Genomic DNA, 14,466 nt, shown 5'->3' with positions numbered 1-14,466 from the left:
CAGGAGGGCGACCCCGGTTAAATTTTTTCCTCCGACAGTAGGACATTTTCGTGTCCCCCGTGAACCCTGGGAAACCTCTCTTCCTGTCACCAGCCTTCTCCAAAATCTCATCCAGTTTTTGGCAAAACAAGAGAGTTTGCCATCACAAGGAAGGGAACATAATTAATGTTTTGACTGGTCCCCTGGGCAACCCTTGAGCCACAGGGCTCATCTGGCAGCATTGGATAAGTTTGCAGACCTGGCAGAGTTTAACCGAATCCGCTGAGGAGTCAGCAAGGAAACCTGACGCTGCCTGTAGTAAAGGTAGGTTGGAGAGGATTTTGTCTCTAGATACCTTTTTATCCTTGAGCTGGTCTTCTAATTGTTGAAGCCACACCATGAGTGACCTAGCAACACAAGTGCCTGCTACCGCTGGTTTCAGGCCCCCTGTCGCCGCTTCCCAGGTGTGACGTAGGAAGAAGTCTGCCTTTTTATCTAGAGCATCCTTTAGAATGCCCGAATCCTCCAGGGGTAGGGACGATTTTTTGGATGATCGGGCCACAGACCCGTCAACTTTAGGAATTTTATCCCAAGACCCAGAGACCCTAACCTCGAAGGGGTACCTCCTTTTAGAGGATGAGGCAACACTCCCGATTTCTCAGGCTTCCTCCATTCTCGATCTATAAGTGTCTGAATTTTAGGATTCACCGGAAAGGAGCGTCTCTTTTTTTCCTCCAGGCCTGCGAACATAATGTCTTCCAGGGACCTGGCTGCCTTCTACTCCCTCAACCCCATGGTTGATCTGACAGCTCTGACCAACTTGTCCGTTCCCTCAATAGGGAAACAGGGCCTACCACTGTCTGATGAAGAGGAGGATGATGAATCACTGAAGCATGGATCCTCCGACTGGAAGGATGAATCATAGTCGGAGGAGATATCCTTATGGGATCTCTTTTTTCCCTTAAGTAAACCCTTTAGGGAATCTTGAACCTCTGTACGGATTATGGACCTCAAATTAGATGCAAAATCCGGGGTGCTCTCCGCTATGGTTTTGTTAATACAGCTTGCACAAATCTATGGAAAGGGGAACTTGGCATAAGGCGCAAACCCTGTGCTTCTGTTTGGTGCTACTCTTCTTAGGCTCCTAAGGGATGAAGCACATAACTTTCCATTACTATCAAGTGACATTCACGAAGATCACTCACCCCTGAAGTCACAAAAGGGTACCGGATTTGGAGGCTGTGGCGGAACATAAGATGAATCCCTTCTGGATGGCCCTGAAGCGTCGAACACCTTACTCCTCCGGCTGCCGCTACAGTTGCTCGAGCGGCCGTCTGTGTGAGAGGCGTCCAACTGTTTCTTGCGCTGGCGTTGCTGAGGTGGAGGGGTCAGCTGCTGCTGTTCCTGGCTGTCCTGGTCTGCCATAGCTGCTATACCACAAGCACGAGAATAGCAGCATTTGCCAGGACAACCCCCCCACCTAAAATAGGGCACATCTGGAAACTCCTTCGGTTCAGGTGTCCTCACCCCCTCCTGACGCCCGCCGGCCGAGGTTCCAAAAGCCGGCCGGCAAGCGCTTACAGGGCGTCACCATGATGGATCCGCTTGCCGCCCCCCCAACGTTACAGGGCACGCCTCTCCCAGCGTCTACCGCGCCGTCAGGCGCGTCACACCCGGAAGACGCCTCTCCAGGCATGCGGCCAGCCAGGAGCCTGCGGCAGGGGGAGGACAGCGCAGTGGTCTGCAGGGAGCTGGAGCCCTCTTCATCGCCTGCGCACGCTCGGACACGGACCCAGAGAACCGTGGACGGCGCTTCTGGAGCCTGGAACCCTGTGCACAGGCCGGCGCCCGCTCTTCCATACCGGAACAGACCCAGGTAAGCTTGACAACATCTTCTTCCAGACAGGTTCCCATCAAGGACAGGAAACCAACTAAAGCGAGGGAGAGGTACCGCCCTTTTATTTCAGACGGTTTCCTGTCCTTGGAGGGGCGGATCCCTCTCTCAAGGCGTGCTGTCATGGGTGAGGGGAAAAAGATGAGATACTGATGCTTTGGTGATACCAGATGTATAAATGGTTTCTGCTTGGCGCAAGCCGAGGCAGCAGTGCAGTTCTCATCATAAGTTAGTAGACGCTGCGCATCCTGCTCCAGGCACCTTTAGGATGCGGGTGATTTTCCTGGAGCAAGCCAAAGCTAGCCAGGCCTGATCCAAAACGGCAATAGGCAATTTGATATTTCCCAACTGAAGGGTAAATTACATATTGGCCATTCAGATCAAAAGCTTTCCATGTATTGCTGCATTACACCAATCGTGTTTCCCCGAAAATAAGACCAACCCCGAAAAAAGACCTAGCACGACTTTACAGGATTTTTGGAGTATGCTTGAAATATATGCTCTACTCCAAAAATAAGCTCTTGTTACAGTCAGGGCTGGGATTGGAAGGGGGTGGGGAGGAGGCAAACTGGGCAATTGTTCAGGGCCCAGACTCATTTAGGAGCCCCCAGCGTTTCTATCTCAAGGTTAAGATTGCTTAAGAACCTCTGGTGACATCACTGTCATGTGACCATGATGTCACCAAAGGTCCATTAACTGCGGGAGTTTAGAGAAACTGAAGAGGCTGGTATGCCTGGGCAGAGTTACGGAGAAGGGGGAGGGGGAGTCAGGGCCCTCACTCTCTTAGGGGGACCCCAGCGTTTCTATTCCGAGGTTAAGACTGCTTAAAGACCTTTGGAGACATCACGGTCATGTGACCATGATGTCACCAATGATCCTTTTTCTATGAGAATCTAGCGCACACGTGTCAAACTCCGGCCCGGGGGCCAAATTTGGACCACACAGTGGTTATATTTGGCCCGCGACACAAGAACCGCCACCCCAATGTGGGTCCATTATTTCGTATATAGGACTATGTGAGGCCCATTATGTTGCAAGGAGGACTATGTGGGGCCCATTATTCTGTATGGAGGACTATGTGGGGCCCATTATTCTGTATGGAGCACTATGTGGGGCCTATTATTCTGTATGGAGGACTATGTGGGGCCCATTATTCTGTATGGAGGACTATGTGGGGCCCATTATACTGTATACTGGTTGGCCCTTGACTTTGTCCAAGTTTTTCATTTTGGTCCTCTGTGTGTTTAACTTTGACATCCCTGATCTACAGGAACTAGATTGGCATGTACCATATGTGCATTGCGTGTATATACATACATGTGTATGTGCTGTGTGTGTGCGTGTGCATACATTCATGTGTATGTGCAGTATGTGTGTATATACATGTGTAAGTATGTACAGACCCAAAGTTTGGACACACCTTCTCATTTAAAGATTTTTCTGTATTTTCATGACTATGAATATTGTACATTCACAATGAAGGCATCAAAACTATGAATTAACACATGTGGAATTATATACTTAACAAAAAAGTGTGAGTGTGCAAAGCAGTCATCAAAGCAAAAGGTGGCTACTTTGAAGAACCTAGAATATAAGACATATTTTCAGTTGTTTCACACTTTCAAAGTCATGAAAATACAGAAAAATCTTTAAATGAGGTGTGTCCAAACTTTTGGTCTGTACTGTATGTGCAGTGGATCATGACACGATTATATTTAAATAAATGTTTATACAGACATCTCCTGATAAGAAGCCCTAACCCATCTTTCAGAGCAAATAAAATCTAAGACCCTGTCTTCTTTTCAAGAAAAGAATGGGATGTAGCTCGTAGAGGGAGTTACCGAGTGCGGAACCTCCCATCTATGACGGCCTAGTGCTCTAATAGGGCAAACTGGTAGGGGTGACTTTCATGATATTTTTAACCCTCTTTGGACTGATGTCACGGTTATTAGCAGGCTGAATTAACTGAACTAATGTCCAAAAATTTGCATACCCTGCGAGAACAATACCCAAGCACATGAGTGTCCAAAGAACAGCTGGCAGTTAGATGTCATCAAACTTCTGCACTGGGGTCTGATCTAATAAAATACACTGCACTGTCACTCCATATTGTCACACACATCTGATGAACAGCTTATTGGAGATAATTAACTATATCACTTGTATGCATTGTGCTCACTCACTGAAAGAGTCTTCATCTGCAAGCTCTTGAAAGGCATCTCCTGTCTCCTTTAAAATAGCCGAGATGTTAGCGTGAGCCAAGATTTGTTTTAGTATGGGAGTTCCAACTTTCTTGTTCATAATCTTCCTCATCTTATCAGCAGACCTCTCAGCATCTGCCTGCAACACAAAGGAAAGGAGCAGTCAAGAGAGGTATCCACCGTCATAGACTGTGCTCCGATTGTTGTATGTTAGATAATAATATAATATAATAATAATAATAATACTAGTAGATAGCCCATACTAGACAGGGACTGTAATAGAAAATGCATCTACTTGGTAGGGCGGGTTCTCCTTCGGTAAAGGACATATTAATATTCATGCTATCCAAGTGTAAAAGACATATTGATACTCATGCTAGAGCAACTCCATTTTGTCTGCTTGCTTTAAAATCATGTTATTATCACTCCTTGCATAACATACTTCTTTCTTTCTTTTCCCATGGAACTTTCTAACACTAACTTTTTATCTCAAGAACATTTTATCAGACACCCGCTCCTGTTATCTAACTAGTCTAGGCCAGGATTGACCTTGTAAATTTCCAGCATGCTTCGAACTAACGATAATATGACCATATGTGTATTCCCGTAATAATTGTACTAACATTGGTTCAAGTCTGTAGTACGGCTGTAGGTGATTGGACATTAATAAACTCAAAACAATATAAAATGCTAAGCAGAAGAAACGGGATCAGAGATTCTCTTGAATCCTCCCATACAGAGCACACTGTCTCCGTCTGGTTCCCTGTTGGATTGCGCAATCAACATAATAATTTGACACTCACTTGGTCAACCGTGAAGGGTTATTGTCCTCCCTCAACAGCTGGTGACGTGACTCGGATTCGAACCAAGGTTGCTGCGGTGAGAGCGCCGAATCCTAACCACTAGACCACCAGGGACACTTCTTGAGTGATAGTTCTGGTGAGCAGCAGAACAGTACCATTAGTAGAACTATAAAGCCCAGCACAAGTTCTGCTGTAACACATTGAGCCCTCAGTGGTCTGTTCTTGAGTGCACACTGCTATCACTGTAATTATACATGGAGATAACAAGGCATTTGAACAAGCACACAGCTCGGGACAGTCTGGTGTTGGCTATGATTAGACAGGACTGATAAGAGCAACTCATCAGGATCTGAGAAAAAAAATGCTATAAAGAAATCAATGGGCTTGACAGAGGTGGTTGGGCTGAACTACATGAAAACAAGCTGAACATTAGGAAAGATAAAAGCTCTCAATGTAGGAGAATGACAGCAAACTGAAAAAGCAAGTCAATTGCAATCTTGCTTATTTTCATGCAGCCTTACCAAAGAAAATTTAATCATTTCACAATACTCCTTTAATATAAAAGAAATTAAATAAAACACAAAATAGAAATACTAAATGTTTCAATTGTGAGAGCTGCAGGAAAACTTACTTCTTTGATGCGTCCTGGGCTTTTGATATTTTGACTTTTAAGGCTTTTTGTCCTACAAAATAACAATGGGTTAAAGAGTAAAACCTCATGTCTGTGACCCCACAGCCCAGTGCATTTCATATACAAATATTTGATAGTTCCGTCAATGCTTCAAAGCCTGTACACAATAAACATTGCCCATGTTAAGAATTATTCTTAATTTTGTTTTAACCCTTACAAGACCGGGCAATTTTTCATTCATGTGCTTCCGTTTTCTTTCCTACTCTTCTTCCAAGAGACACACTTTTTTTTTCCATTCACATTGTTGTTTCCGGGACGAATTGTATTTTTTAATGACACCATTCATTTTACCAAATAAAGTACTGGCATTTAGGGGAAAATAAAATTCATGTGCAGTGAAATAAACAAACACAACTACCATATGTTTTGGTTTTTTTGGGGTTTTGTTTTTCCGACTTTCAATGTGCTGTAAAAGTGACCTGTCAACATGTTCCCCCTACTTAGTACGATTGCAGCGATACCAAGCTTACAAGGTTATTTTATCACATTTTAGTGGTTAAAAAAATTCTGAAATTTGTAGGAAAAAAAAGTTTTGTTTGTGCCACAATTTTGACAGATCTTCTTTACTTTTTTTTTTTTTTTTTTTTTTTAAATATTCTTTACAATTTTTTTTTTTTTAGTTTCCTTACGGGATTTGAACCGGCAATCATTTATCATTCATAGGATTATAATGACAGCCATGTGAGACTTCAGCAGACCCCCAGCTGCCATAGTAAGCCATTAGCAAGCTCACTGGCAAGCAGGCCATTTAAATGGCGCTGATGTTACGGCAGATGCTGGTTGTGTTAAACAGCCAGCGTCTGCCTGGTATATAGAAGGAAGGATTCAGAAAATGATCACCTGCTGTTATGACAGCACACTGACCGTTCACTGACCTGCCTCCTACTATACATAATGCATCTAGTAGTGCGGGGCTAGGTAATATAGGAGGCAGGTCAGTGAAGGCACAGTGAGCTGTCATAAGAGTATACAGATGAATAAGCAAGCAGAGCATCAGATAGAGCACCCCCCACAGAGCACAGACATATCATTATCTCCAAAGTAAAGATTACACAAGAACCACAGGACGTATTTTATCAACCAATGTATCATATTAATCAGTGTAATGTCGCCCACCTGACAGTATGTAGTTTACTGAGCACAATCCTGCTGACAGGTGCGCTTTAAAACCAGGGCTGTGGAGTCGGAGTCGGTATAAAATGGGCCGACTCTGACTCCTAAAATATATAATAAATTGGGTGCAGTAGATCAATGCAGTTTGTGGGGAATATTTTTTCATAGGAATTTGGGAAAGTTATGAAATGTCCTATAAATGGCTGTTCTATTCCTGATCTAAGGCTACATTCACACACAGCGTTTTTGCTGCGTTTTTTGAGGATACGTTTTTCAGCTGCAAAAGCAGATCAGCTTTTTAAAAAACCGCATCACCTGAAAGGTTTTTGCGCTCATAGATAATGTTTTCAATAGCAAAAGCAGATTAGAAAAACGCCGAACAAACTGACATGCTCATTCTTAGTGAGGATCCGTTTTTGAGCCCAAAAACGGATCCGCACAAAACGATGTGTCTGAATGTCATATCTGGAAACCCATTGACTTTGCTGGGATGCCCAGAGACACTGCATTTTACTGCAAAAAACAGATCCGCAAAAACGCTGTGTGTGAATCATGGCTGTAGCCAGCGAGGGGCAGGGGGGGCAGCTGCCCCCCACCCCCTAGAAGCAGGGGCACGCACCTATCAAAACTCACTTGTATGCTGCAGTGCTCCCGTGCTGCACTGGCTCCAGACTGCAGGGGGCAATCTCCCCTCCTCTGTCCTGTCTTCTGCCGTCTTCACCAGAGAGAGGAGGGGGAGGGGTGCCTGCCCTGCACAGGATCCGATTCCTGGGCCCCGAGCTGGAGAAAGTGAAAGTACTACTGCTCATCTCTGTCACAGGATGGTAACTAATGCTAATATTGTAGGCGATTATTATGTGCTCTCTGTACAATGTGTGTGAACTATGTATGATATGTGCAATGTACTATTTGCTGTCTGTAGCTGTCATCTGTCTATCACACTCTATCCCTCCATCTATCTATCCATTCATCTACCCCTCCAGCTATCCATCATTATATTCTATCTAAATATCTTGATTATTGTATCATAAAAATTATTAAATGTCTGATGTTCACATTGTACTACAATAAATTTTTCACTTAAATATAAGCAATATATGTGGGAGTCGGAGTCGGTGTAAGGGAAATTGAGGAGTCGGAGTCGCAGGTTTGGCTTACCGACTCCACAGCCCTGTTTAAAACAACAGCTCGCCACACAGCTATATCGATGGGAGAATAAAAGTTATAAGTCTCAGAAAATGGCTACAGAAAACATTTTTTGTTTTATTGTCGCCATATAATGTGGGACGTTCTGAGACACTGTGCTTGTTCCAAATTATATTGTAAAATTCAAATACGTGCACGGAAGAACCACGTCTGATACATTTGAGCATCAGGGCAGATGTTTTTATTACATCATTGGTCAGGGTCTTATAGCTTGGTAATAGTCATACATGGTAACAATATAATTGGCTCATCTTATCTCTACATATGTGCTGACATTAGCATACATACATCTTATTGGCTAAAGGTAATTCTGTCTATACCCAGCTGTTAGATTTCTAGGAATCGCTCACTTTCTAGTTTCGTTTTCTTCCTTATGTTTTCTCTAAGTCTTTAGACAAAGACATTCCAAAGACTCCTTATCTCACACACACATACTGACCCAAACTCCATTCTGATAAGCAGAAGATACATGTACAAAAATCAAAATGCAGTTAGGATAGATAAAGTAACTCCTGCTCTCACAATTTATAAATTAAATTTTTTTTTCTTCAACACTAAAAAAAAAAAAAAAAAAAAAAAAGAAGAAAACTCTATAAGTTTGGTATCACCGTAAGTATATGGACCTAGAAAATCCTGTTCACAAAACATGTTTACTGCACAAGATAATGCCGTAAAAACAAAACCCTAAAAATAATGCAGCCTTGACGGGTTTTTTTTTAACGCATTTGTTATTTATTTCCATTTTTCCGTAAATTGTATGGCAAAATGGATTGTGTCATTCAAAACAGCAACTAACAAAAAAAAAAAAAAAAAAGCAGTCATATGGCTATGTTGACTAAAACATGAAAACATGTTATGGCTCTTGGAAAAAAAGAAGAAAAAAAAATGCACAAAAAAAATGGCTTGGCAAGTGGTTAAATCCAGGACTATTCTCCTTCTAGTGAACTTACGATTGGTTTATATTCTTTGACTTCTTGTTTGGAGACATTTCCCTTTTAGTTCTCACATCTAGAAGGAGACATACATGGAAGAATGTAACTACTTACTGTTATACAGGGTCTTGAATTTGAAAATATATATATTTATATATAAGAAATGACAAAACATAAAAGAGAAAAAAAAAAAGAACTGTCCTGTGTAACTATATAGTTCTGAGCTGTAAAAGACAAAATTACCAGAACAGTAATGAATAAAAACCTGATAAAATATCAACAACGTCCAACTAGGATGGAATACTACTAGTGATGAGCACAAGTGCTCGTTACTCGAGTCTGCCTAGGGCGCTCGGGTGTGCACTGAGTATCGCGGGTGCTGGAGTGACATGTTCAAGTCCCCGCAGCCGCATGTTTCACGACTGTTAGCCACAAAACATGTGGGGATTGCATGACAAATACTGGCAATCCCTGCATGTTTTGTGGCTGTCTAACAGCTGCGAAACATGAGGGCACGGGGATCCGAACAAGTCATGCGAGCAGCCGCAATACTCGGTGCATACCCGAGCACCCTAGGCAGACTCAAGTAACGTGCACTTGTGCTCATCACTAAATACTACCAATAAGGGTTACTAAAGTACTATATATCCAACCTAAAATGACCACATGAAGTGACTACTTACATTACAAAGTAATAGAACTTGTAAGTATTAGGCCATGTTCACACGTTCAGTATTTGGTCAGTATTTTCCATCAGTATTTGTAAGCCAAAACTAAGAGTGGGTGATAATACAGAAGTGGAGATGTGTTTCTATTATACTTTTCCTCTGATTGTTCCACTCCTGGTTTTGACTTATAAATACTGATGTAAAATACTGACCAGATACTGCACGTGTGAACGTGGCCTTAGATGTAGTTCTACTTACCATGTTTTGTGAGCACTTGCTTTCAGTGGTAATCCTAGGTTGGATATACAGTACTAAGATAACCCTTATAGGTAGATACTTTTGCCTGGGCCCTGTTGGTGATATTTTATCAGGATTTTTTTAATTACAGAGTTATCAATTTTATTTCTTCTAAGAATTAAACTAACTGCGCTTTTCTGTGCATCAAGGTAGATGTTGGGATTTTGCTGCCAGCTGGTGAATATTTTGCAGGAAGGATATTATACTAATGAGGTAGATAAGGAGATAAACAGCACCATGGTCAGCTTGTCCCTTACATATATCACATATGATGTACACTTGTGGCCAAAAGTTTTGAGACTGACACAAATGTTAGTTTTCAGAGATTGTTGCTTCCATGACTGGGCGCAGGATGCTTTACTGATGGCAAGCCTCAGGATACGGTAGGGCTCATCTTTTCTTCTCTGGACAGTCATTCTTCCAGACGTCCCAAACAGTCTTAAGAGGCTTCAACAGAGAAAAAAACTTTGCAGGAAGTACAGGGATTGTAAAACAGAGGTAACGGTATTTCCTCTTATGAAGCCCTTTGGGACATCTGGAAGAATGATTGTCTGGAGAAGAAAAGGTGAGCACTACCATAAGTCCTGTGTCATGCCAACAGTAAGGCATCCAGAGACCATTCATATGTGGGGGCTTCTCATAGAAGGGAGTGGGCTCACTCATAATTGTGCCTAAGAACACTGCCATGAATAAAGAATGGGATCTAATCCTGCAAATGCAACTTCTCCCAATGATCCAGGAACAATTTGGTGATGAACAATGCTTTTTCCAGCATGATGGAGACAATGTCACAAGGCAAAAGTAGTAACTAAACATTGACATTTTGGTTCCATGGCCATAAAACTCCCCACATCTTAGTCCCATTGAGACTGTGTACTCAATCCTTAAAAAAGCAAATGGACAAACAAAAGCACAGAAATTGTGAAAAACTCCAAGCAGTGATTAGGTAAGAATGGGCGGTCATCAGTCCGGATTTGGCCCAGGAGCTGATATTCAGCAGCCAAGGCGAAGTGCAGAAGTCGTGAAAAATAAGGGACAGCGCTGTAGATATTGGGAGTTTACATAAACTTGATGGATTTGTCAATAAAAGTTTATACAATTTCAAAAAAGCTGAATAGTACTTCAAGCAGCTCTCCAGCATTATCTTCTTATTTCAGCGCTGGAGCGGTGCTACTAATGTAAGTTCCCTGACCCAGGTATTATACTCACCAGCCGCCGTCTTCTATTTCCAGCGCCGCTCCAGTCCTGATCCGCCATCTTGTGATCGTAGCTCCTGACTGACCGGAGGTCAGAGTAATGATCACAAGCGCTCAGTGGAAGTCTATGAGAGTCTCGTTCTGGCTCACAGACTTACACCGAGCAGTGCTCTCCAGCTCTCCCAGAAAACACTGGAGCGATCCGGCAGCTCATCAACAGTAGAAGACGAAGGCTGGTGAGTAGAATACAGGGAACTTACATTAGTGGCACCATTCCAGCACTGCAAGAAAAAAAACACTGGAGTGGTGCGTTCACTAACCATAGGAACACCGAAATAAATTATCTAAAAACAATGAAGCAGCAAACCATGGGAAACCAAAACTTGTCTCAGTGTCAAAACTATTGGTCATAACTATTTTATCAGAAGAGGCCCCTGACTCCGGTCGCAGCCGTGTATTTTATCAGAAGAGGCCCCTGACTCCGGTCGCAGCCGTGTATTTTATCAGAAGAGGCCCCTGACTCCGGTCGCAGCCGTGTATTTTATCAGAAGAGGCCCCTGACTCCGGTCGCAGCCGTGTATTTTATCAGAAGAGGCCCCTGACTCCGGTCGCAGCCGTGTATTTTATCAGAAGAGGCCCCTGACACCGGTCGCAGCCGTGTATTTTATCAGAAGAGGCCCCTGACTCCGGTCACAGCTGTGTATTTGATCAGAAGAGGCCCCTGACTCCGGTCTCAGCTGTGTATTTGATCAGAAGAGGCCCCTGACTCCGGTCGCAGCTGTGTATTTTATCAGAAGAGGCCCCTGACTCCGGTCGCAGCTGTGTATTTTATCAGAAGAGGCCCCTGACTCCGGTCGCAGCTGTGTATTTGATCAGAAGAGGCCCCTGACTCCGGTCGCAGCTGTGTATTTGATCAGAAGAGGCCCCTGACTCCGGTCACAGCTGTGTATTTGATCAGAAGAGGCCCCTGACTCCGGTCTCAGCTGTGTATTTGATCAGAAGAGGCCCCTGACTCCGGTCGCAGCTGTGTATTTTAACAGAAGAGGCCCCTGACTCCGGTCGCAGCTGTGTATTTTATCAGAAGAGGCCCCTGACTCCGGTCACAGCTGTGTATTTTATCAGAAGAGGCCCCTGACTCCGGTCACAGCTGTGTATTTTATCAGAAGAGGCCCCTGACTCCAGTCACAGCTGTGTATTTTATCAGAAGAGGCCCCTGACTCCGGTCACAGCTGTGTATTTTATCAGAAGAGGCCCCTGACTCCGGTCGCAGCTGTGTATTTTATCAGAAGAGGCCCCTGACTCCGGTCGCAGCTGTGTATTTTATCAGAAGAGGCCCCTGACTCCGGTCGCAGCTGTGTATTTTATCAGAAGAGGCCCCTGACTCCGGTCGCAGCTGTGTATTTTAACAGAAGAGGCCCCTGACTCCGGTCGTAGCTGTGTATTTTATCAGAAGAGGCCCCTGACTCCGGTCGCAGCTGTGTATTTTATCAGAAGAGGCCCCTGACTCCGGTCGCAGCTGTGTATTTTATCAGAAGAGGCCCCTGACTCCGGTCGCAGCTGTGTATTTTATCAGAAGAGGCCCCTGACTCCGGTCGCAGCTGTGTATTTTATCAGAAGAGGCCCCTGACTCCAGTCGCAGCTGTGTATTTTATCAGAAGAGGCCCCTGACTCCGGTCGCAGCTGTGTATTTTATCAGAAGAGGCCCCTGACTCCGGTCGCAGCTGTGTATTTTATCAGAAGAGGCCCCTGACTCCGGTCGCAGCTGTGTATTTTAACAGAAGAGGCCCCTGACTCCGGTCGTAGCTGTGTATTTTATCAGAAGAGGCCCCTAACTCCGGTCGCAGCTGTGTATTTTATCAGAAGAGGCCCCTGACTCCGGTCGCAGCTGTGTATTTTATCAGAAGAGGCCCCTGACTCCGGTCGCAGCTGTGTATTTTATCAGAAGAGGCCCCTGACTCCGGTCGCAGCTGTGTATTTTATCAGAAGAGGCCCCTGACTCCGGTCACAGCTGTGTATTTTATCAGAAGAGGCCCCTGACTCCGGTCGCAGCTGTGTATTTTATCAGAAGAGGCCCCTGACTCCGGTCGCAGCTGTGTATTTTATCAGAAGAGGCCCCTGACTCCGGTCGCAGCTGTGTATTTTATCAGAAGAGGCCCCTGACTCCGGTCGCAGCTGTGTATTTTATCAGAAGAGGCCCCTGACTCCGGTCGCAGCTGTGTATTTTATCAGAAGAGGCCCCTGACTCCGGTCACAGTACGTGGGCGCCCTCTCGTGGTAGATGCTGGTGTAGCAGGTGTCAGGTACAGCGCAATGAGCGGATGTGCTGGCTGAATCAGAGGTGTGAGGGGATTCTGTCAGGATCTGATGGCACTTGTAGTTCTACACCACTCAGCGAGACATATTATTTCTTCCTATGTTCGCCTCACTGTAATACACACCGTCTATGATAACCCGGTACCGCTCATTAGTACATAACAGCCAGCATTACACACACGGTATACGGCATGCAGCGTATTATCCGACGTTCTCACGTTACCTGTCTCCATACTTTAAAACACCACTTTGAATTTCGCTCAACCATTGACTTGCAAATACATCATCACAAAGCGCACCCGCGCCAAACCGAGGGAGAGGCCTGGAACGCAAACAAAGCGCTCACTTCCGGTGCTTCATGATGACGCCGCATGCGTCACTTCCTGTTCTATAGTTCCTCATTGGTTGATTACTAAACATAAGCTCTGTTTGTTACGACCATTTACTTTACTAGTGGAGGCAGATTTGACCTCAGAAATGCCAGTGCGCATGTGCCAATCTTTTAGACACTTGCAAAACTGTAACTGTTACCATGGCGACCGTGGGGCTTTTACAGGTTACGGAGGCTTGGCTTAATACCACATGGCCTGTTAGTAGGACTCCAGTACTGCTCTGTATACCAAGTATGAAGAGCTCAAGTGATCAGATTCTACTTCACTAAGGACTTTTTTTGTACAATAAAGTGTAAATGATAAAAGTTTCACCCCCACCTTACAAAAAAAACCCTCTTTTTAATAAAATTTATAAGTGAAAAAAATAAAAATCAGCAATTTAGTCCCAGCAAACATACTGATCCCTAGTATAAAGTGAACATACTACGTCAAGATAACCAAGAAGATAGAGTATGTGCACACAGCATCTTTTTAGGCCACGGCCCCACTATCAGTATTCGGTCAGTATTTTTTCTCAGGAGTGGAAGACAAAACCAGGAGTGGGTGATAACTGCAGAATTGGTGACTTGTTTCTATTATACCTTTTCTCTGATTGTTCCTCACCTGGTTTGGCTCTCACTCCTGAGAAAAAATACTGACCGAATACTGACCAAATACTGATAGTGGGGCCATGGCCTAATAGGCAAATCCTGACTGAAAAGGTGCTAAGAAAACACCAACGATAATGAACATATGCATTTATATTGTAAAGCTCCTTGCTGTGCACATGTCCCGTCTTTTC

The 14,466-nt window shown here is 44.2% G+C and overlaps 1 protein-coding gene across 3 annotated transcripts in view; it reads right to left on the bottom strand.

Moving 5' to 3' along the window:
- CENPU (centromere protein U) overlaps positions 1–13,659 on the bottom strand; it is a 66,348-nt gene extending 52,689 nt beyond the window's left edge. For 2 of the 3 annotated variants that reach the window (XM_073656076.1, XM_073656085.1), the window contains exons 1-4: positions 13,517–13,659; positions 8,838–8,895; positions 5,509–5,560; positions 4,057–4,213 (exon numbers count right to left, since the gene is read on the bottom strand). In XM_073656076.1, the coding sequence (XP_073512177.1) occupies positions 4,057–4,213; positions 5,509–5,560; positions 8,838–8,895; positions 13,517–13,526 (277 nt within the window). In that variant the 5' untranslated portion in view covers positions 13,527–13,659. Of the gene's footprint in view, positions 1–4,056; positions 4,214–4,877; positions 5,003–5,508; positions 5,561–8,837; positions 8,896–13,516 lie in introns of those variants that run through there. The other variant, XM_073656094.1, reaches the window with a different exon arrangement.
- Positions 13,660–14,466: the final 807 nt, after the last annotated feature.

This window comes from Phyllobates terribilis, unplaced genomic scaffold (genome assembly GCF_046119375.1).
Source record: "Phyllobates terribilis strain yellow unplaced genomic scaffold, ASM4611937v1 Scaffold_1__5_contigs__length_1240528914, whole genome shotgun sequence".
In the NCBI taxonomy this organism is placed as follows: Eukaryota; Metazoa; Chordata; class Amphibia; order Anura; family Dendrobatidae; genus Phyllobates; species Phyllobates terribilis.
Note: the sequence above shows the minus strand (reverse complement) of the source record. Positions and strands in the feature narration are given on the sequence as shown.